Source organism: Neopelma chrysocephalum, unplaced genomic scaffold (genome assembly GCF_003984885.1).
Source record: "Neopelma chrysocephalum unplaced genomic scaffold, ASM398488v2 Primary Assembly neopelma1_97, whole genome shotgun sequence".
NCBI classification, from domain to species: domain Eukaryota; kingdom Metazoa; phylum Chordata; class Aves; order Passeriformes; family Pipridae; genus Neopelma; species Neopelma chrysocephalum.
In genome coordinates, this window is record NW_020897760.1 from 6568985 (window position 1) to 6591751 (window position 22767).

The following is a 22767-nucleotide window of genomic DNA, read 5'->3' on the forward strand; positions in this document are numbered from 1 at the left end:
AGCCGGCTGCGCGCCGGGCCCGCTCGGCCAGCGGGGCCATGGAGCGGCGAGGGGGCCGAGGGCAGGTGGGCGCGGGGCCGGAGCGGGGCCGGGGGCGGAGAGAGAGAGCGGGGCCCGCGGCGGGGGCCGCCCTGTCCCGGGCGGTGCGGGGCTGGGTACGGGCCGGGGGCGGCGCACCGCGCTATGGGCGAGCGGCACAACAGCTGCGGGAGGAGAGCTGCCAGGTGTTCGGCGCTTAAAGTGCGAGGTTATGCTCCTTCTGAAATCCCCGCCCTTTGGAACTTGATTTAATTTCGCAGGAAGTTTGTTTTGTACTTTTTTTGGACTTTTCTTTCATTTTAGGACTCTGGAGATAGCGCTTCTGAACTACAGGAATGGAGACCGGTCATTTACAGAAAGTGCACAGACACTCTCTGGCTGCTCCTCTTCTGTCTTTTCTGGGCTGGTTTGGTAAGCACGCTTTTTTCTGGAAGAAAAAATCAGATCTAAAGTTCATGGAGTTCAGCACAGTGTTATACTAAATCTAAACTGAAATTGTGATGGGCACAGGTCGCAGGATTGCACTGGGACAGATCTGACCTTTGCAGTGGTGCAGTGCTTTATTATGATGTCTTTCACACAGTTTTAAGTACTGCCCATATGCTTTAGATACTATGTATACATAGGGCTGGATTATTTAGAATTCTCTTTTTGTAAAGCAGTCTGGGCTCTGACTGGGCTTTTATGTCTACTTATTTCATACACTGTAGTCTTGTTATCTTGCAACATGTCCATCTGATACTACATTAAGTCACTATCTGACCTGTGCTTAGAACAGCATGCAAGCTTTTGGGAACAGGCTTTGTCTTTCTCAAGTGTGAATGTTTGGGGGTTTTTTTGTGATATGTCCGAGTCTACTGTGGATTTTTGTAAATACACTGTTTAATTCCATTCCTAGTAACTCTGTTAATGGAAGCTAATGCAGAATTATACCTACACATTTTGAAGGCTGCATAAATGGAGGCTGAACTTTGTGAGCAGGATAGGGGTTTTTAATACTTGATGCTTTGATCAGTGGAGGAAATGCCAAAATTGAAACCTGGCAGATGGTAAATATTTCCAATCTTTGTTTGTTTTCTCTCACTATTTTTATTGCTCAGTTTCTGTGAAATAGCTTATTGCATACATGTATTTGTTTTCTTGTGTCTGATCTTTTTAAAATATTTTAAAAGATTTAATGATCCTAATTTGTTCACACAATGAAAAAAAATGAAACTACAGTAATAGCTCTGTGGAAGTGCTTATCACTGCCATGTAGACACACGCCTCCAGCAGTCATACAGATATCTATTACTTACTAGTATTTATGGCTTGTATCCAGCATTCTGCACTTTAGAAAAAATTCACCTGTACCCACTGGATCTGTAATGTCCATCTTTAGAAGGAATACCAGAATTTTTCTGAAAGCATATTTCAGTTGAGTTACAGTGCCAGCTCATTTCTCCTTTTCCTGCTGAGAACAATTTAATTATTAACAAATCCTTGCTATGTAAACAAAGTGGATCTGGAAATATTTTGTTATTGTAAAAAATCCCACCCAGAAGTAGTATGTCATCTACAAAGATGTCCATATTGAGACATTAATATGCAGTCATAATTTAAAAAAATTACTGAACTAGTTAGACTGTAAAATAAGAGTCTACTATAAGCAAAAATGAGACTACCCTGGGGACTAAGGAAGTACATACTTATATCTTTGTGTATGAGACTCAGTTTTTGCCCAGATCCCATCTTTAGTCACGAGGGTTAAAAGTAGAAAAACAAATAAAGCTCTAAACCTTAAGGAAGAAAGCAGTTGTGCTGGATCTGATATGTGCAATCTGTCTCCAGCACAGCCAATATTCACAGAATCATAGAATCAGCTGGGTTGGAAAGGAGCTCTGGGATCATCAAGTCCAACTCTTGATCCACTACCGCCGTGGTTACCAGACCATGGCACTAAGGGCCACATCCAGTCTCATTTTAAAAGCCTCCAGGGATGGAGAATCCACCACTTCCCTGGGCAGCCTATTCCAATGCCTGATTACCCTCCCTGTAAAGAATTTCTTCCATATCCATGCAAAGTTAATGTGGGACTGAGAAGTTTTGCTACTGCCAGCAGCTGGCACGTAGCCCCAGAGGTCAGTGTATTGTCTTTGATGCGTGTGAAATGTGGTTTGCACCCCGTGGGACAGAGGAGAACATTGAATCACTGAGTCCTTCAATAGCTAGAGTGCTCTTAATAAGCCTTTGGGTTATTAGTGCTCAGGACTTCATCAGCTTCACAGAAGAATTGCTGATTTTTGGCACTTGGAAAGGTTCCTTCCCAGGATTGTTTTGGCCCTCATGGGGTACAGGAAGGTTTAAGCTGCATTCCTAGACAAGGTGCTTCATATTGACTAAGGACTGCTGCTGCATGGCCAACAGAAGTGCTTAGTTGCCCCTGGGGTTTACATGGAGCTGATCTACTGGAACTTTGATCTGTCAGCAAAACAACTAAAACATCAGGGCAGTGTCACCCAAGTGCACAGTATGTCTCTCTCCAAGTGTTTCATGTGTTAAAGATTGTCTCTTCCTGAAATTTCAGGTAACCTGCATTTTGATTATACTTTGTTTTTAAAAACACCTGTGAATAAATTCACTAGCAGCTTCAAGGGCTCAACATTTCCGCAGATATACTGACCAGGTGTGTCCTGAAGGTCACCCTGTAAAATAAGATGCAGTGAGCACATGAAAAATCACCATTTGAGGAATCTTGCCTAGTGACATACATGAACTTCAGTAGAGACCATGTCTAGCACCTTACTAATGCTTTCCTCTTATTTTAATCAGGACCCCTATCTTTCTTCTCCTGTGTTATTCTGCTTAATTTATATACTTTCAACAATAGATGAAGGAGAGCTCTAAGGAAGCAATAGGGCTAAACCTGTCCATCTGACTTGGTCTGGCCTTGTGCAGAGGGTGAATTTTAGGTTGAACTGTTTGCATCCACAAGACAAAAATGTATGGCTTAAAAGGAGTATTTATTGAATGGAAAGGAAAAGCTATCATAGCATGATTTCATGTTAAAAAATATTTTAACAGATGTTTATAACTGGCTATGCTGTGATGGCTGGTGCTGCAGAAAGACTTGTGCTTGGATATGACAGCTTCGGGAACATATGTGGTAGGAAGAATGCTCCTGTAAAAGGGGCACCTCTTTCTGGACAGGACATGACTAATAAAAAGTAAGTACATTAGGTAATGTCTAAATAAATCAAACATTTGAGAACTTAATAAGGTGCATATTTTCTACTTGTCAAGCATACACGTGTATCTGTACATTGTTACATTGAAAGACAAGAAAAAAGTGGGAATGGTGCAAAATGATGAGTGAAATTAAAAAGTTTAGATAGAATTTGAAGATGTGCTACATTGTTATACTTTATACTGTCGCCTTCTTAAAGAGGATCTTAAATGGGACTTCAGCCAAAGAGGCAGTCGTTCTATACAACAAATCTTTGTACTTCGGGAAGTTGCATGTTGAAGTTCCCAGTCATTCCAGTAACTCCTTTGAGTCCTTGTAGAATGGCACCCATCTTGTCAGCTTCTGATCCCATATAAGAACATAATATGAAGTGCAGAAATGTAGCATATTCTCACATTGCTTCCTAATTTGTGACTTCGAGCTCCATTTTTTCCATTAGATGTGGAAAAAGTTTCATTTGCTTTGTAGCAGTTTAAAAAGATGGAAAGAAGGCTCAGAATTTAAACCTATAAACCTCAGAAAGCTTGTTTTTTGAAAAGAGGATCTTTTTTTCTTTCTAGGTATGTGTTCTTTCTGAATTCATGCAACCTGGAAATGCAAAGCCACAAAATCAGTTCACTTTGCTTGTGCGTGTCTAGTTGTCCACGAGAGCAACTCAACTCTTTGGAAGATCTTCAGAGTTTTGCAAGGAATAATGGTGTGCTACAGGGAATATGAATACCTTAGTGTATCTGTAGAACAGCTGAACAGCTCTCACTTTGTTATTCTTATGTTTCCTATGCTAGGGAGTCACATCTTACCATTAATTTCCTGAAAAGTTCATGACCACAGAAAATAAAATGTCTTGTTTCTGCTTTATTTCAAAGCCATAGTTTCTAGAAATGTTACAGCTCTCTTCTGCAAATTCAAAAGCTGTTGATTAATTCCTGCAGATTGCTGGGATTACACAGCAGGAAACTGGCTGCTGAGAATGAACTAGTGAAGTTTGGTGGGGGTGCCAGTAGATGAACAGAGTTCATATGCTATTTGAGAAACTTGTCCAATCAGTTATTTTAAACAGAATTAAAATTATGGTGGAATTATTAATTTCCAGGGGTTTAAACAAGTGGTTTCATCCACTTTAGATCCCAAGGTTTACTATTTCACCTTGTTGTGGTTCAACCCCAGACGGCAACTAAATACCATGCAGCCACTCACTTCCCAGCGAAAACCAAGACATGCCTAGGAATTTTATTTCATTCTGCTGTTCAAGATGAATATGATGTCAGAAGTAGCTGTTGTGCAAGAGAGGCATGTCCAGCATGTAAATAAAATAATCTGTAGCCTAACCTTTATTTTGTGGGGTGTGTGTAAACTGCAGACCATATGAGTATTAGTGACTATTTTTACTCTAAGTCAGTATTCCATTCTTTTTTGTTTTGTTTGGCAGGGATTGCTATTTAAATAGATAACATTTGTTTCAATTTAATTTTGGGGTAGTTTAACATCATTTACTGTATACAGAAAGCTATAAACACCTGTGATATTAGATAAGTATTTTCAGTGTAACTAAATATAATTACTGCTTGCATGTTTATTTCAAGGGAGAGGGAAGTCTTGTATTTTGAATGGCTTGGATGTATCCAGCCTTTCTTACCCAGATGTGTTGTATAATGGAGCAGAGTACCTGGTAATATTTTGACTAGAGCCCAGAACATGTTTCTGGATATATATATATATTCTATTCTAATTTATGAGGGGCTTAGTTCTACTGTAGCTTCTGTCATTTTAGATTTTTCTGTTATCCTAATGAGCAAGAATTAATAGCCAAGTATGGCACTGTGGAATAAACAGTGTGCCTGCTCTCCAGGAAGATAAGTGGCAACTACAGTTAAGTCTAGAAGGCAAAAGAATCTGCAGAGGTTGCTTTAGATTCACCCAACTAATTTGTTATTTACATTCCCTCTGGAATATCAGGAGTGATTATGGCCTGCTAAGGGATCAAACCAGAAGTATAAAGAAAACTTCATTGATAATGTGTTTTTCTCTAAAACTTTTACTAATAATAAATTACCTTTTTTTCTTTTTCTTCTCCTTCCTCTCCCCCCCTTTTTTAGGTTCTTTTCTTTGCATTTACAACCTGAATGTTTCCAGTTACACACAAAATTCAAAGGCAACTCAGCTGTGTCCCACACTGCCAGTTCCACCAAGGTAAGAATTACGGGGTACTTTACAACATCCTTGAGTTTGAACAGCTTCTTACAGACTATTTCCTCACATTTGGTATTTGACTTGATGCTTTACAGTCAGGATGGTTTTGTTTTGTTTATTTATTTTTGTACATGTTTCATATGTGCCTGTGAACATGCCAGTGTCCTGTCCCACAGAATAAACAAGGACTGCATTCCCTCCATTCCTCTACCCTTTAGAGTGTTTTCCTTTCCAAATCAGGAGTAAAGCACTCCATATGAGGAACCACTCACCTCCTGCACAGACTTTCACTCTCTTCTTCAATGCCAAGGAAGAGCGCCTGTGATCTTGGGCCTTGCTGCTCATCCCGAACACAGAAATTTCCATCAGAATAATTTCATAGCCAGCTATCTTGAAGCGCAGGTCTATGGATGGTGCTATCTTTATAATTTGGCGTTTGTGAGTCAAAATTCTTAAACCCATGATTTTAAATTCCACTGTGCTGTGAAAATACAGCAAAGAATTGGAATCTCCATGTTTGTAGAGCTAAGTCATCTGCTCTGAACAAGGGAAAATTGAAGAACAAAGAGAACAGAAGAGAGCAGGAGACACATAAAAACATTACATACTGTAGATCAAAGGAGAGCGTGTAAATTGATGAAAAAGTATGGCATGTTTTACTTATTTCTTCAACTTTCTAGGCTATTTTGTGTTTGTCAGGAAACTCAGCAAAGTTATTCATCTTGCACAGTAATATTTCATTGTAGAAGCAAAGCTAGTCAGAGTAGTTCTTAATTGTTGATGACTTGACCTCTCCTTTTTAGGTATTAATTTGTCTTTGACCGTTGTAGTGCAGCATTGTCAAAGTGGGACAATAAATATGTACAAGAAGCTTGTCTGGGAGTGCCAAATCATTTTATACATAAATATTTGGGGTGTTAGTTGTATCTTACAAACATTGTTTTGATGTGGCTTTTAGAATGCTTATATATCATAAAAACAATATAAAGTGTTTGTGATCTAGAACTATGTATAACAACATAGGTTATGGTTATATTATCATGGATTTAGGTTTTATATAAACACATGGGAGCAAAGGAAGTGAAGCCAGACTAGAATGAGGATAGGAGCTACGTGCTGATGGTGATTGAGATAGTAAATCTTTTTTTCCCCAGACTGATTGTGAGTGGATCTGTTCTGGTACAGTGAAGCAGGCATGATGTTATTAGGAGTTTATTTTGCAGATGAAACATAAAACTACCATTTCTAACAACACTCTCTGTGAAGCATGATGGATCTCTGTGGATTTGAAACTGTTTGTCCAGTCATTAATATTTTTTGCCATTTTTGTTTTTAACCTTCCAGTAAATCCTTTCCATTATTTAATCGATGCGTTCCACAAAATCCTGAATGTTATTCCAAATATGCATCTGTCTTAATAAGTATGGTTAATGAAATGGATGTTTTTCACCGAATTCTGAGTGGAATATTGGCAGGAAGAGATACTGTGATAGGACTGAGTGTCCTCGCACTAGGTAAGGTTATAAACAGTGAATAATGATATTCAACTAAAAGGTGAGATTTCAAATGTTCCTATTAACTTTATATGTTTAACTTAAAAGTGTTTTTTTCATGTTTTCTGGGCAGAGTTGTTTTTAAGAAAGAGTGTTTGTGTTTTATCAGGAGGCATTTAATAGACTGGTGAAATTCAGCTTGATGAAATATCAGATTCTGTGTTCCATGATATGGCCATATACCTCATTTCAGGGCACTGTAAGAAATTGTTGATGGAAAAAATTATGTCAGCACGAACATTTGAACTTAAATTTTATACAAAATACAATTGAAAATCTATTTCCTATTGTTAAATATATCAATTGTAAGTTCCTTATTAGTTAAGTTACAGGTAACTGTGTGTTTTAAATGTTAAAAAGGTTGCCAGCGTAACTAAATGCTGTTGCTTTTGAGACCACTGTTTAAAAATAAAAGCCCAAGTTCTGCAAGAACCTGAAATTTATATTTAAAGTAAAAAAGGGTTAAGTTAAGTGGGTTGTAACACTCATATTAAACTTCCTTTGTATATTTTTCAGCCTTCTCTTTTATACTGGTTTTAGCCTTCAGATTCATTCGGACACTTCTGGTCCATACCTTGATTGCACTGGTTGTATTTGGGTTGTTGTGTAAGTATATCTACTGTTTAGCATATGCTTAGTTAAATGGATCACCTCACTGAACTGAAGGAGAGGCAGCTGAACAAACAGCTATGCTTTTTCTCCATGGCCATCCTCAGTAGCCTTCAGCTCACCATAGCTATTTCCAAGCTGAGGCCTGGCTGCTGTTTGGTGCCAAGATCTGGCTGTGCTGTTCCAGCTGCTGAGTGTTGGGATGATGGTGATGTTTATTGTTTTTATAGAAGTCTGGAAACACCATTTCTTTTGCAGATGAATGCAGTTATGGAAATGCTACTGTTTCTAAGAACGTTTAGTGAGGCTTTATGCTGCCTGCTTTAGAAAGGGAGAACTATAGGAATGCATCCAGCTAAACCTTGTCATTCCATGAAAGTTAGCTTTGTATCTCCACGATGAAATTACATGCCTGAGCTGTAGAATAACTGCGAAAAACCCAAATGTTCTGCTGCGGTTTTACCTCAGACTGACAGACCATCATGTGAATTTTCTCTGTGATCACGGATGCTGTGCCTCTCTTTGCTGAGTGACAGTATTTCAGAGCTGAGCTGGGTTAGGCAGAAGGGCTGAGGCGGGAGGCCAGGCAGGCACCAGCAGCAACGTGCTGCAACCTGGGGAGCACTGCCCACCTTCATGCTGCTCTCGTCTGCTCAGTTGTCTCAGGTGTTCTCTGGTGGCTCTATTATGACTACAGGAACGATCCCAGCACTGAATTGGAAACAGAAAAGGAAAATGTAAAGTTTCTATTTGGATATGCTATCTTCTCAACAATAGTTACCGTAAGTAGCATTTTATCCTAAGCAATGGCAGAGTCTCTAACTTGAAAACTGGAACTACAGTGGTTCTGCAGCAGTAAAAATAATTCCTCATTCCTTTCAGATTTGCAAATGAGAATAAATTCTAAGATCTGCTTACATGCATTTAAATATAATAATGAAATTGTAGAATGGTTTGGGTTAGGAGGGACCTTAAAGATTGTCTAGTTCCAACACCCCTGTCAAAACCATAAAAAAATCTTTGTTGTGAAACTTGTTTGTCAGCACAAGGCTCTACCACACTTCAAACCTATATAACAGTGTTAGCATTGGTGGTGTAAAAATGCAAGAATTGTGTTCCATCCCTATTTTTCTCTGCATCAGCTCACTGGAGAATCATGTTGAGTGAACAGAAAAGCACTGGCTCAGTATGAACGCGAGATCTGTGGATTCAGCCTACCCTTTCTTTTAGACAATGAGAGGGGCAGTGAAACACAGGCAGCAGTGTCTAGACCTCAAACTGTGGGGTTAAATTCTGTTTTTCTCTCATTGACCTTGTTTTCCAACAGAAAATTTAAGTGTGGGTTGCAGCTTTTAAAGTGATTTTTTTAACTCTGGTGTTGCAATGTTAAAGGAGACATTGAGGATACAATCAATTTGCAATTCATGAGACATTTGTCAAAATGATTGTTCTTTTTTCTTGAAGAAGAGTAGGATCCATAGACTGGAATTCACCAGGTATTAATAGTCTGACAATTTACAGTGACAAATATAAATGTGTCACAGATCAGATTTTTTTTTGTATATCCTCTGTAAGTTATGACCTTTCCATGAGATTAATCAAAGTTTTGAATATTATTTTGTTTTAAAAAAACCCAGTAGCAATTATTTCAGAAAAACAGATTTTAATCTACAGGCTCTTTGAGAATATAGGCAGTGTCTCAGGAGGATTTTCCAATGTGCAGTAAGATTGTGTAAAATACCTTGCTGTTGTGTCTTTGTGAAATCTCATCCCACATTTGGCCACTCTGATTCCACTCTGATAATTTTCTTAAGATAAAACCCCCAACAATTTGTCTTTTTATTTCCTCTAACAGGTTGTTCTGCTTTCCCTTATATTTGTACTAAGAAAGAGGCTTCGGTTCACTGTGCAGCTCTTTCGAATTGTTGGTAAAATCATTGGCAGAATTCCTTTCCTCCTGTTCCAACCACTCTGGACCTTTCTGATTCTTGTTGTGTTCTGGGTATTTTGGGTTGCTGTACTACTTAGCTTAGGAACTGCAGGTAAGTATATGCTTTCCATGTTTTTGACTGAGTGCTGTACATTTCCTAAGTTCAGTTCCTTAATATGGGACCTCTTGGTGTTAGTGTACAAAATGTGGGCAAGCATTTGCACGGCTGAGTTACTTGTTAATTTTATTTTATTTCCCACTTTTTGGAGTCTTCTACATTGCCATTTTGCTTCTGTATGTGGACCTTAGTTTTGTTCTTTCTCAGTTATTTAATTTATGGATAGATTGTGGTAGATACAGTATATATTTGGTGTATTTAAATTGAGAAAGTAGCTGGAGGAAGGAGACAGATTTTAGTGCAGTTGTTATGAAATGCGAATGTTTATAGTCAGAGGAGGTGAACAGTGTTGAATTGTCACAGAGGTAGAATGTTGCTTCTGAGCAGTAACAACTGCTATCGTTATTTAGAGTAGCACAACAGAATTTGGATTAATCCAGATGTTCTCGCAGTTGTAAGGGAGGTAGAAAGAGTCATCCTCTATGAAAGATCCACAAGAACAGATTTTTAGTATGGAAATTGTATTACTGAGGCATATAGCACTGTAAGATCTGTCACTGATTGAACCAGGGTAATTTGGATGCTGCCTTGGCCCAGCATCATGCCACCCAAGTGAAGGAGAGGTTGTCCTGTGCAACATCACCCAAAGTAGTGAAGCTAAACTCTGCATAGCTCTGGGGATAACTCCTCATGTAGACATCAGCCTTTGTACATGGAAAGCATTATGATTTGGGGTTTGGTATTTTTTCATTTTAAATTTCTAGGGCCACTGTTAGGAGCCAGTTGCTGTCCTTTGGGTTGGAGCTGATTGAAGAATTGTGTGGATAGACACTATTGTTTATGGATTTTCTCTTTTCTGAAAGTTGGCAGTGATTTCTGTGTGGAAAACCAAATGCAGCCTAACTGTTCAAATGCTTCTGTGTCTTTGTTTTGTTTCCACAACCCCTTGATATAGGGGCTGCAGTAACTCCTCTGTACAGGCTTACAGATTTCTGCTGGGCCAGAAAAGCCTCCAGCCTTTCTATAGCTGAGCCCATTTGACAAAGCTGGCTGTGCTCACTCCTATCACAACAGCTTCCATCTCATCTCACCCTGTTAATTCTGGCTCTATAGAAGAGCCAATTGACTTGTAACATGAGAATCTGTCTGAGTCCCTGCTGACATTGCAAATCACTCAACCATTGCTTAGGCTGGACTGGGATCTGTTTCCCTCCATCTTTCATTGGAGACTCATGCAGGTTTGCAAGTCTCTGTTTCTGCTGCCTTTTCCTGAGTAGCTCTTGTCTGTCAGAAGTGGCTGCTTGAAGCAGTTGGCTGGCTGATAATCTGCTTATCCTGCGAAAGGGTCAGACCTAGCATGGCCAGAAGTCCAACCTGCAGTCTCTTTGTGAGTTGTTCCTCCTGACTAAATAGTCAAGCTGATGCACTTTGATTTAGGTTTTTTTGAGCTGGATCTTCCCATTACAGAAGCAGCATTGTGTGCTGGACATAGCTCTATGTGGTTGTTAGCTTTTCTGCAAGATCCTCATACCATTTATACACAGATCAGCCAGGCAGCAGTAATTTTGAAACTGGCTTTGTGTGATACCTTATCACTGCTTCTGACCAGTCCTCTGTAGAAAGGAGCATCTCCTGAGATATCAACCAGCTGTTCATTCATGCACCTGCTTGGATCAGATACAATTTAAGAAAGCCATTCACTATAGTAAATTTAGCAACAGGTAAAAAAAATTAATTATAACACACAGATTTTCTAAATATATAATTAACAAGAACCATTAGAGGAAATATTACATCCTTGATGCTAAGTCAACCTGGCTTACTCTTAATATGCACACACAAGGATGTAAAGCTTGCCCTTATTATGTCTAAATTTAGAAAATACCAGCTGAGTCTGTTGTCTTCAAAAGCTTTTGGAAATATAGAAATCATTAGAAGAGTAGAAATATTTTAGATCACATGACAGAAAAAGATTGATGATAAGAGCAGGATGGGGAACCAGTTGGGTATTTTCCTAGATGCTTTTACAGACTTTTCAGGAAAATAGCGACTTGCAGGTTATATCCAAAAGCAAATTCTGCATGTATCCAAAAGCAAATTTTCACAGGGAAATAAAACCCAATGAAAATGGCCTTTGAGAGGCTTTTAATGCTTTTTCCGTGTTGTGCCATTTTCCTTCATTGGTTATATTTTCTGTTTCCTGCTAGTCATTTTCATTCAATTTTTTATTTTTTTTCCCCTCTGCCTGCTTGGAGAGTAGGATTCAAACAGTTTATGACCTGCTGTTACATTCATAGTGCAGCACAAAACTCTTGACTCAAATGTATTTTTTTGACTTCTCCCTAGCTTAATAGGAATGCTGATGTTTCTAGTGAAAACAAAAAACTGTACAAACAGTATAGTACAGAAGGCAGATTAACCTTGCTGCACAGTAGAGTGATAGTAAAGTTTCAGTTTTTAAAGAATTGACTTTTTGCAGATTTAGAATAAGAAGGGAAGGTCATTTTCAGGCACTTAATTGTCAACATATTGCTTTTATGAGCAGTCTATTAAAACATGTTTTGACTGAGATATTTTGGCAGGATATTTCTAGTGTAGTAAGATTTTTCTGTTGACAGCATGTTAATATTTAGAAAAGAATGTGCATTTGATAAATAATCCAAATCAATTCTAAGTTACACCTAAGTATGAATGCAGATAGAAAAATGCCACTCTGTGTATTCGATTATTTTTCTGGTTAAAACTCGATTCTATTTATTTCAGTTTTTCTACTTATAGTTATTCCTTTTGTTAAGCTGTCTATGCCGAGTGGTGGCTGTTGCTACCCAAATGCACTCAGCCCTTGGCCAGGTCCGGGGGCGGAGGTGTTCCTGTGCCGTGGAATGACCTGCAGGAGCGCCCGTGCCCGCCGGGTGCCGCTCGAGCAGTGCGGAAAGTGTGATCCTCCCCCTGCTCGGCTGTTCACAGCGGCTCTGGTCACAGGGGTGGGAAACTCCTCCCGGCAAACAAAGGCCATTCGAGCGTTTTAATAACCCGGGCAGGGAGTGATGGAGTGTTTGATCCAACTCTCAGATTGAGAAGATTTATACAGGTGACAGAAGGTCGATGTCAGCAAGATAGCTGTTTGGATTTCCAGTCCCTTACTCTTACCTCAGATTTGTTTTGTAATTCAAAACTTGGACAAATGCACAGCAAACTAGATTTGGTATTGGGAATATTCCTTTAGATTGTATTTCAAGTTTTCAGCCCAAATATGAGTCCTCTGAAATGCTGGCTGTTATAGCTGCTCACCGTAAAATAGCTTGTTGGGGGTTGTTCTGCTGTTCTAGGATGACTAGTACTTACATATCCTGTAACAATAAATACATACAGTACTGTATGCTTAATGCATTGACAGAACAGCTCTGCATTATTTGTTTTCCACGGTTGACCTGTATATGAGAGACATTTCTTTTGAGTTTTGGGGACTTTTTTCACCAGTTGAGAGTACTTCTCCAAAGATCTCCAAATATATGCTTTCTCTTATAGAGCAATTTGTTTTTTTCATTGGCAAATAGTTGCCTATCTGGGATTCAGTTTGTAAAATACAGGTGGTGATTTTCTTGGTTTTGACACTTTGAGTTTTTCTTCTGACCTACATATTTTCTGGGGCTATCCAGACTGTAGTTTAAATGCAAATATACCAAGAAAGCTGAAAAAATGAAATGTTTACAAAAACACTAGTCTTCTGTGTAATACAGAGAGATGGGTAAATGAAATTGGCTTGCTGCTGTGCTGCACCTGTTCTTATTATTTTCCTTGAATCTTCACTACTTATATTACATTTATAATGCCTCTGCATCTTAACCATTCTGGAGCACTTGATGCTTGTTTCAGCTGTGGTGCACCTGATCATTATGGGACCACACAGCTACCTTATTTACACCCCCTCCAAAAGTTAGTGTTACTGTGAGAAAGAAACTAACTTCTTGGGAGCCATAGAAAACTGTAGCCCGCAATTGAAAGGTACTTATGCACATGACTCATTTGAAACACATGGATAATCCTATTAAAATCAGTGGGACTGCTTATGTATTTTAAGATAGGCACCTGCCTAAGTACCTTGGTAATTCAGAATCTGTAAGAGCAGTAGAGACTGAGTGAATTCCAGGCCTAGAAAACTAGGAGAAATGCCAAGACTTCATGAGACCACAAGCAGTGGCACCAGTTAGAACCATTAGCTGGCTAGGAATGGAATTCAGCTGTGCTTTGGAAAAGCTGATATGTCTTAGGGTTATTGAGTTTTATTGTTTGTTAATTTGTGGGATTTCACTGCAGAACTTGAAGTGGCCATGTGGCACAGGAGAGCACGTCTTTCAACTTTGCAGTATGCAGGAGCTGTGAGGTCCACATGGCATAAATACTGTGTGTGTAATATTGGATGAGAAAGTGGTGTGAGATTTTTGTGTAATGAAGGTGCATTCTACAGGCAAGTGAGCAGTAAAACCGCCACATAAAGCTGTGCAGTAGCAAAACCAGCAATAAAAATGTATTTCCTGCAGGAGCCTTGACATTGCAATTATAGCCAGCTAGCTTAGCTGTAAATACGTCTACATGGAAAAGCGCTAAATAAAATAATACAGAAAAGCGCTAAATAAAATAATACAATGAATTCTGTTGCAGGAAGCATGAAGATTCAGTGTATGATGCCAGAACCTTTCCTCACTTAGCAGTGGGAGGGGTACATCATATTTTCATGTTAACAGGAACTGATAAACAGGCTCTCACTGTTTTTTTGTCAGTGGCTCTTTGTTTCTGATAAGGAAATTGCTAGACTAGATTTCCCAGGAATTTTTGTCTCTTACAACAGCCTGCTGCTGCAGGCGTCAGCAAAACCTTGCAGCAGCAGCAGTTGCTGAGTAACAGCATCTGACATAAGTCTGGAGGTATCAAAATGTAGCTGATGGAACTGCATGTGCCCACTGTTGTATCCTGGCATTGCTGTGCTGGCTGGCGCAACAGCACAGCACCGGCCTGTGGAGTCAGAGGAGAAACTCTCCTGAGTTCTGCAGTAAACACTTGTGCCTGTTTGCTTTGTTATCATCACTTCTTTTGAAGTATTTGCAGCAGACCAACACTTGTACTGATCAGAGGTTTCCAGATTTAGTGATTCAGCTGTAGGGACTTCAGTTCTTTACTGACTTGTTAGTGTTATCACTAAGAGTGTATAGCACACCAGAAAGATTCGTGATTATGTAGCAGGAGAAAAATATTCTGTTGACAGATTAAACCATACTTCAAGGCTTTGTTGAAAAAGTTTAGTTTGTGTGAACAGATAGATTACAGTGCAGTGCTGAGGAAAATGGCATATCATTTTCTCGACAGGGTACCTAGGGTAGCTTTAAAGTTTATCTGAGCTACTGACATACAAAAATAGCATTGCATATAGTTCTGTTGACAAAATTATGCATGTCTGGTAGGCCCAGAAGACAGGAAATCCATCAGTTTACATTGATAAGCAGATTTCTGTGAAGTAACAAAAACAGTTTACCATACCTAGACAGCAAAGTGATCAAACGTGAACGCACAGGTGGCTGTGCCTGATTTCTGTGGAGCGGAGCACAGCACTGTGCACATACACATGTATAAGGTTGGCCAGGAGAGACAAAGCTATTACTGTTGTTACTGCAGGTGGTTATTTCAGAAGGCTGGTAAAAAGCAAACAGAACTAGTTTACCATATGAACATTTGTCAGTCTTCATGACAAAACCACTGAAATGAAGACTGAAAAGGCCTGTTTTGGAAAAGAAAGGTTCGGGTGAATTGTGTGGTGGAAATTGTGCTTAATTCTGCTACCAAATGGCATAGTGTCTTTGCATTAAAATGGAGTGATATGACACCTAGTATGTCATTTGCTGAAGTTCCTCAGTAAGGGCTAGAGGCTATGGGTAGTGAGCATATTTGGCTACTTGTGTGACCTGCTGGAAAAGGCAGTCTAGAGCCTCTGGAAGAAGGGAAATTAAAAATCCCTCGAATTCAGAATTATATAGTGCCTAACTTGTTTTAATTACTTCAGTAAATAATTGTATCCTCAAAAATTCTCCTTAAAAAGAGATCTGAGTAGTAGCTTTTTCAAACCATCAAGTATCTTGCACTTCACAGGCTTAAAATACATTTGAATATAATGGAAGCAACACTATTTCTGCAAATGACCAACCATACAGCACTGTAAAGAGCTTATCTGTTCAGCTAAAATTGTTAACCTCTTGAAAAGAAAATATCTAGAACATATGTCTGTATTTATGCACCCATGTAACTTTTTTTTGATCCTTTCAAAGCACTTTAAAATAATGTTGCAGTGTTACTATGGAGTAGATTAATATTTTTCATTGCTTACAAATAGACTTTGGTTCTGAAAACTTACAAAGCTCGTCTATATCCTATAGTGTTGCTGAAACAAGCCTTTATTGTTTCTACTTTTAGTTATTCCCGAGTAAGAAGTCTGTAGCTATAGAAAAATAGGCCAGAAGTGAACCATTTCATGGATAGCTTTGTACGTGTAGTTTTGAACTTGAAGGTGGTGTGTTGTCCTGTGAGAGAACAGAGAATCATGGAATCATTTATGTTGGAAAAGACCTTTTAAGATCATTGAGTCCAGCTGTAAACCTAACACTGCCAAGTCTACCAAATGAATGCATGAAGTATTAAAGCTTATGTTATATTGTTGTTCTAGCAGTAATAGCCAATTCTATGTCTCACTTTGTTATTTCTTTCATGGAGTTTGAATAAGAAACTATTCACCTCCAGAGATTGTTTTATTTGGTGAACATGTTTCTCTTTCAGGTTAATAGACTTAAGGCTTGGTTAAATAAATAAATAAAAAATCATGTTATAGACATAGAGAACTTTCTCAAGAACCAAATGTCCTAATGCCATTATCCCCTGACTAGCCTACAGAGTCAAATGCCATAAATAGGATTGCACAGAGAAAGGTGTGATTGCTGAGTAATCTGAGTTGCCCCCACCTTTCATGAAAAGCCATCTACTGAATATGGAATAAATTCTTAGTAACAGAAGTGGAAGCAATGTTTTTTAGCTTGAATAAGTGAATTTGTCAATGTTCCTGGATACAGGAGTAACATTGGAGCATATACTACCATAGAGATGTCTGCTTTTCCCCCCCCCTCAGAGCAGCCATCTCTATGTGCCTGTATTTTGCACAAAGATTTCAAAGTATAGAGAACAGAAAACTAGTGGCCATGGTTCTAACTAGTAATAGCAATTAAAATATTTGATTTGTTTTGTTGTGACAGTACGTCATGCATTGTTAATACTTTTCTGCAGTCTCTCTCTTTTGCCTCTTACAGAAAAAAAACCTAAAGCATTTCATAAACATGAATTTATTTCAAATTTGAAGGAAGAAAATTAAGATTTCATTTACTTCCAAACTATTTGATTCCTCAAATCTTGAGTAATGTCTTCTCAAAAATCTTCACTAATTTGTAGCTGTCCTCTTGACTTTAATGGAAGCTGTCTTAATCCCAATTGAAATGCAATCTTTTGCTTTTTGTAAGATTTTTTACAAAATTCAATTTGAATTAAAAAAACATTATCTCTCTAACTCTGTAAAATCATCTGATTTTTTTTTTTTGGTAATTTTATTGAAGGGAAGTTAAGAGAAAGGATACAGAAGCACTTACATGTACTTCCCTCCCCTTGTCTGGTATGTTATAATAATACAGTGGTATGATCCCAACTTCAGGTACTGCACAATCTACTTCAGGAGGACAAGTAGAATACAGAGCTCTGTCTGGAATTTGCTACATGGCATGGTATCATTTCGTTGGCCTTATCTGGACTAGTGAATTCATTCTTGCCTGTCAGCAAATGGTGATTGCTGGGGCCGTGGTTACTTGTTATTTCAACAGGTGAGTGCAGAATTGCCCCTGGATAGTTTTGGGGATTTTCCAGCATTTACTTTCAGTCTTTTTCAAGGAAAAATAGTCTCAAATAGATCACAATTTATGTCAATATCTGAAATCCAATTTACCATTAAATAATGTTGCTTGTTGCAAGATCTTGAGTTAGATTTTACAATATGCATGATAATAATGTGATTCACCCCTACCTCTGGAGATATTGGGCCAAACTGAGCCTTCCTATAAGCCATTAGAGCCGAGTTGACTCCGGTGGAATTACCATTCGGAAGGCATAGGCTGCATTTGACCCTTTTCCGGGAGACTGCATTAGCTCCAAATGAGAAGCCATCTAGAGTTCCGTGGTAATTTCATGTATTCATAGGCATTTGACCTTTTTGTAAGTGTTCATCCCTGCTCTGGGTTTTCCTTTATTCTTACTGCATAACTGCCTGGTCTATTACTCTTTTTTTCATTCTGTGCAGTTATTTTCAGTTAACTGTAAATGCTTTAACACCACTGTTAAGTATTCAAAAATGTGTAAACTAGCTTCCTTTAATTTTATGCTGCCCTGGAATGTAAATGTGGAGGAAATGAGTAAAAGTAAAACGAAATTGAATTGGTTTCATGCACTCATTGCGGGGGAAGATTTAAATCTCACAATACGTGGTTGAATTGTTTGACAATGAAGAGAGCAGTAGCCTGATAACATTTTCCCTCATAAGTATTTTATGAGCTCTCACATCCTCATTGCTCTGCACTTCTGTGCCCAGTGATGAGATTTTCTGATCTGTGAAAAACTCTGGCATTTAAGGCATTTCTTCATTTTGTATTAGAGGAATACGTCAATAACCTCAATTTGTTAAAAAATTAACCTTGGAGGAAGGTGATGTGAGAGTGAGGTGGGCAGCCTGGCGGGAGAGGGCTTGGGGACCCTGGAGCACTGGTGGCAGCTGCCCAGGACCATCTGGCTGGGCAGTTGGGAAGGGAGGCTTTAGACTTCTCCAAAACTTAGGAAGCGGGTTTCTGTTGATGGTCTCCAGGATGTATCCCTGGATGTTTCAGTGCCTGATCAAGAGGTCTGCTGCCTCCAAATGGTGTGTTCCTCTCGGCGCAGCAGAGACACCAGTGCAGGCTCTGCCTGCAGGAGTGGCTCCATAAAGTTTTCCTGCAGCAGCCAGCAGCCATTCATTTCCAGCCAAAGCAGCAGGGCTGGAAGACTGGTAAAAGCCAGTGTCCACCACTGTTTTAAGCAATGTTTCACCATCCCATCCAAAAAGCCAAGGCAGGACAATGTTTAACACATGTTTTGGGAGCCTGTCCCTGACGGGATTCTCTACACAGCCAACAGCCGTGCCACTGAACTGGTGCTTTAAAAGAGCAAAACCTACAGTGTTGCTTTTTAAAAAGTTGAGATCTGTAGAGTGACATAGTCTCTCTACTGTTTTACGTGCCATGACAGGACCTGAAAAGGGAGGAACTTGCACTTCTGATGTCATCTGCTTTTTTCCTACTGAAGCTCTAAATGCAAGGAGCTGGCATGGCTGAGCTGCTGTGGATAGTGGGCTGCTCTTTTCTTGTAAGCACATGGAGGAACCTCAGCTTTAGCAGCTGAATGCTGGGGTACTAAAGGTTCATTTAAGCTGGCTTGAGAAAGCATGGGAAAGTCAAGTAGTTCTGCTGAGTTCCTGGGCTGTGTGCTGCAGTGCATTTTGGTACATAAATCCCCATATAAATCCCATATAAATCCCCAAGGCAAAGGCACTGTCCATATCTTGTTCACACAGAGCAGGGAAGCACCTGTAGAAACTGCTGTGATGACATTTACTGCTCTGTTAGGGGCTTCCGCTTTCCAGCTATTTTTTACTGCTGCAGGAACTGGCTGTCGAGTACAGAAGGTTCCTGCTCCAATTGTATTGAAATCATTTTGTACCTCTACCATCGAGCTCTCCTCTTGCTTGCCAGGTGACATGTACTGTGTTGAGAGAGTTGTGTTTGGAAGGGGAAATGCAATTTTTCTGTGGTGGTAATCCCTTTTCCTGGCCTTTAGGCTGTCAGCACAGATCTGCAGAGACACAGAGCAGTGCAGGAATGGGGAGAGGATGGTTTGCTGCGGGAGCACTCACACCATCAAGGGCAAGGGTTATCTCGAGCTGTTCCAGCAATTCTGAGCTTGTCTGCTGTGTGTTTTTAATGTATTCCCTGGGGCAGCATCATAAAGGCATGTCATAAGAGTTTGTTTATGGTATCTTACAGAGAGGCTTTCTTCTTTGCTTGTAAGTGCTCCGAGGAAATGGCGTGGCCTTTCCCTGCGGAAATCTCCTTCCAGAGCACACACAGCAATGTGCTGCATGGCCAACAGCCACAGTGCCAACTGCAAATGGCTGAGGGTCGCTCTAGTTGGATTAGCTTTGCAGGTTACATATGTTTGACCTGCAATACCACGAATGAAAATAGATTTTGCCTTCTTTTATTTTAGATGAAATATGAATACATGAAAGATTTTGTTAATCTATTAAAATTAATAGAATTCTTTTCTTAACGATTACTTTTTACAACTTGTGAAAAGGGCTCAGTATTTTTAAAAACCTTCTTTGTTACTACTGGTGTTTTACATGAAGGTTTATTTTCACCTTGGTGTGTTTAGGTGTTTTGTGTGTAATTACCTTTTAGGGAGATGAGGTTTTTCCCTTCTCTGGGATTAAAGGAAGGTGATATGGTAACTTGATCTGTGTCACAGGCATCACAGTCCTGTCCATGTTTGAGCTTATTTAGTAACTCCAGTATGTCAGTGCACACGTTTGAAATTAAGGAAATCTATAAGCATTTTCAGGATTCACATTATAAAGTGTTCAGTAGCACAACTTCCAACAGATGTGAAATACACACATCTCCCAGTAAGTCAGAAATGAAAGTTTATGGATTGGCACCAAAGTCATTGAGAGATGAACTAGAACCAAATTTTTAAAGGCTTCCTCTTCCCTCTTCAATTATATCTGTAATATTTATGGACACTTTTTGCCCTACTTACATACTTGACCTAAAAGAGCCATCCGCATGTTTATAGTCAGACCTGTCCCAGGTGTTTTTGAGATCAGGTAAAAGGGCAGATGGACGTACAGTCTGTATGTTCTCTGTTAGTCTGATAATGTCTTTTTTACTACAAATCTTGTAATTTATTGTATTTGTTTAAAAATTGAGCTTCATATTTACTTGAGGAAGATAAGATTCATTGCTTAACACTTTTTAAGTATTCTATGCTAAAGCTTTTTTTAGGCAGTCTTTGAAACAGGTGAGGCATGAGCGAAGAGAACTGTAAACATAACTCTGAAGAGGACAGGATTTTAAAGAAATGAAGAAATGCCCTTTCTCCCCCCCCTTTCAAATGTCTGTGTCTATTGGGTGTGTCAAGATTACATTTTTTCTTCTCGCAAAACCAGTGTTTTTAAAATGAAAGCCAAGATGCATGTGTAATCATCTGATTCAAGGAACTTAGCATTAAAAAAATATTGAGTGTCACAGAGCTCACAAGAAAATAAGACAGTTGGCAGTACTGAAGAAAGAAAATTATTAAAAGATAACCTGGTATTGAATACAGGTCCACAGGATACTGGAATAGTAGTGTTCTATGTAAATCAAACAATCTCTTGGTAATATAAAATAGAAATACCAAAGAGGAAAAGAAAGCTGTGGCCCTACTCAGTCTTATAGTTTTCCCTGATAACTTGTGTGCATGCAGTGGATTTCACATGCACAGAATTCACTGTATAATATGAACTGCCTACAAAATTCATGCATGTGGCTGACTATGCTTGTGCCAAAGTCACTTCAGGATTGCAGACGTACAAAGGTGGGTGAAACTTCAGCCTTAGGGGTAACAGGAGTAGGTGGATGACTGAACCAATAATGAGCTTGTTTAGAGTCAGAAGCATCACCAGTTGTTGTGTTTAGCCAGTTTCCTGTGTTTCCTACTCTGAACCAGAATTACAAGGAAAATCTGTTCCTTTTTAATCTGTTTGGAAGTAAAGCAAGAAGTCTTAACAGATCCTATTCTTGTGATAATTCCTTTGCTAGGAAAAGAAGGTGTGGAAAAGCATGGGTGAGAAAGTGTGTAAAAATTTATCAAAACTAAGTTTCACATTTTGACATTCCTGCTCATTATTCAGTCCTGTTAAAAATAACAAAACCCTTCTTCATTTTTCTCTTCAGTAGCAAGTACAGTATTAAAATGAGTAAACTTTCTCCTTTCTGTGTTTCTTATCAGTTGTTAACCTTCAACTTGCAGAAACTTAATAATTTGTATTCCAAGATCAAACTGAGAGTGTCATATGTAAAGTGGTGTATGGGGGAGAAAGAAACAGTGGTTCAATATGAATAGAATAACTCATCCATATTGCAATGTATATGTTCCTAACAGAGAAACCTGATGACTTAAAAAAACCCAACCAAACTACCTTACTCAGTATAAAATTCCACCATCCCCCAAGCTGTTCCCCTAGTTGTAAGATCAAAAATAATAAATACAGCAACTGCTTTTCTGGAATTTCCTATTTAAAATAATGTGGTATATTCACATATTTAAATACAACTTCTCAGCTGCAAAGTATTTGAAGTTTTGAATGAACTGCAGTGATACCTTCAGGATTCTTGCAGAACTGTAATACCTATCTTGATATAGTGTGTATAATATAAATCCTTACTGAAGTGAGGATTTAATAAAAGTATAATTTTAGAGCTTTTCAGCTTTTTATTGGTGCCTTTTAATTTGTTAGTTTCCTGTGAAAACCATTTATTTTTTCAAGAAAACAAAGATTTTGAAGGAATCACTTCTGAACACAGGGCTTCTTATTTGTGATATGAGGTCTGATCTTTAGTCAAACTGCTGCTGGTTCTGTTGTGTAAGTAAATTTTTCAGGGTTGGGCCAATTGCTTAAGAGTTGCTTTTAGAAGAGGTAATTATGAATATTGATCAGTGTGTGGTTTTTTTAATCCTATGGAACAGTTTTTAAAAGAGTAAGGGAGTGTCTTTAAGTTGATATCCTAGGTTTTATGTAAATTCTTGAGAGCTGTGTCATACTACTGTCTGTAAATGACTGACATTAAAGTGAGCTTTATAAAGGAACCAAGAAAATAAAACTTGTATTCAGGCCCTTTTTTTTGTCTTCGCTTTTTGATTTTGGCAGAGACATTATTTCTCAAAAATAATG

General features: G+C 38.8%; 1 protein-coding gene across 2 annotated transcripts in view; it reads left to right on the forward strand.

Moving 5' to 3' along the window:
- SLC44A3 (solute carrier family 44 member 3) overlaps positions 1-22767 on the forward strand; it is a 38959-nt gene continuing 16192 nt past the window's right edge. Inside the window, exons 1-10 of one of the 2 annotated variants that reach the window (XM_027694392.1) lie at positions 1-65; positions 343-450; positions 3103-3245; positions 3826-3962; positions 5362-5455; positions 6800-6969; positions 7525-7614; positions 8275-8399; positions 9473-9659; positions 17407-17572. In XM_027694392.1, the coding sequence (XP_027550193.1) occupies positions 39-65; positions 343-450; positions 3103-3245; positions 3826-3962; positions 5362-5455; positions 6800-6969; positions 7525-7614; positions 8275-8399; positions 9473-9659; positions 17407-17572 (1247 nt within the window). In that variant the 5' untranslated portion in view covers positions 1-38. Of the gene's footprint in view, positions 66-159; positions 241-342; positions 451-3102; positions 3246-3825; positions 3963-5361; positions 5456-6799; positions 6970-7524; positions 7615-8274; positions 8400-9472; positions 9660-17406; positions 17573-22767 lie in introns of those variants that run through there. The other variant, XM_027694391.1, reaches the window with a different exon arrangement.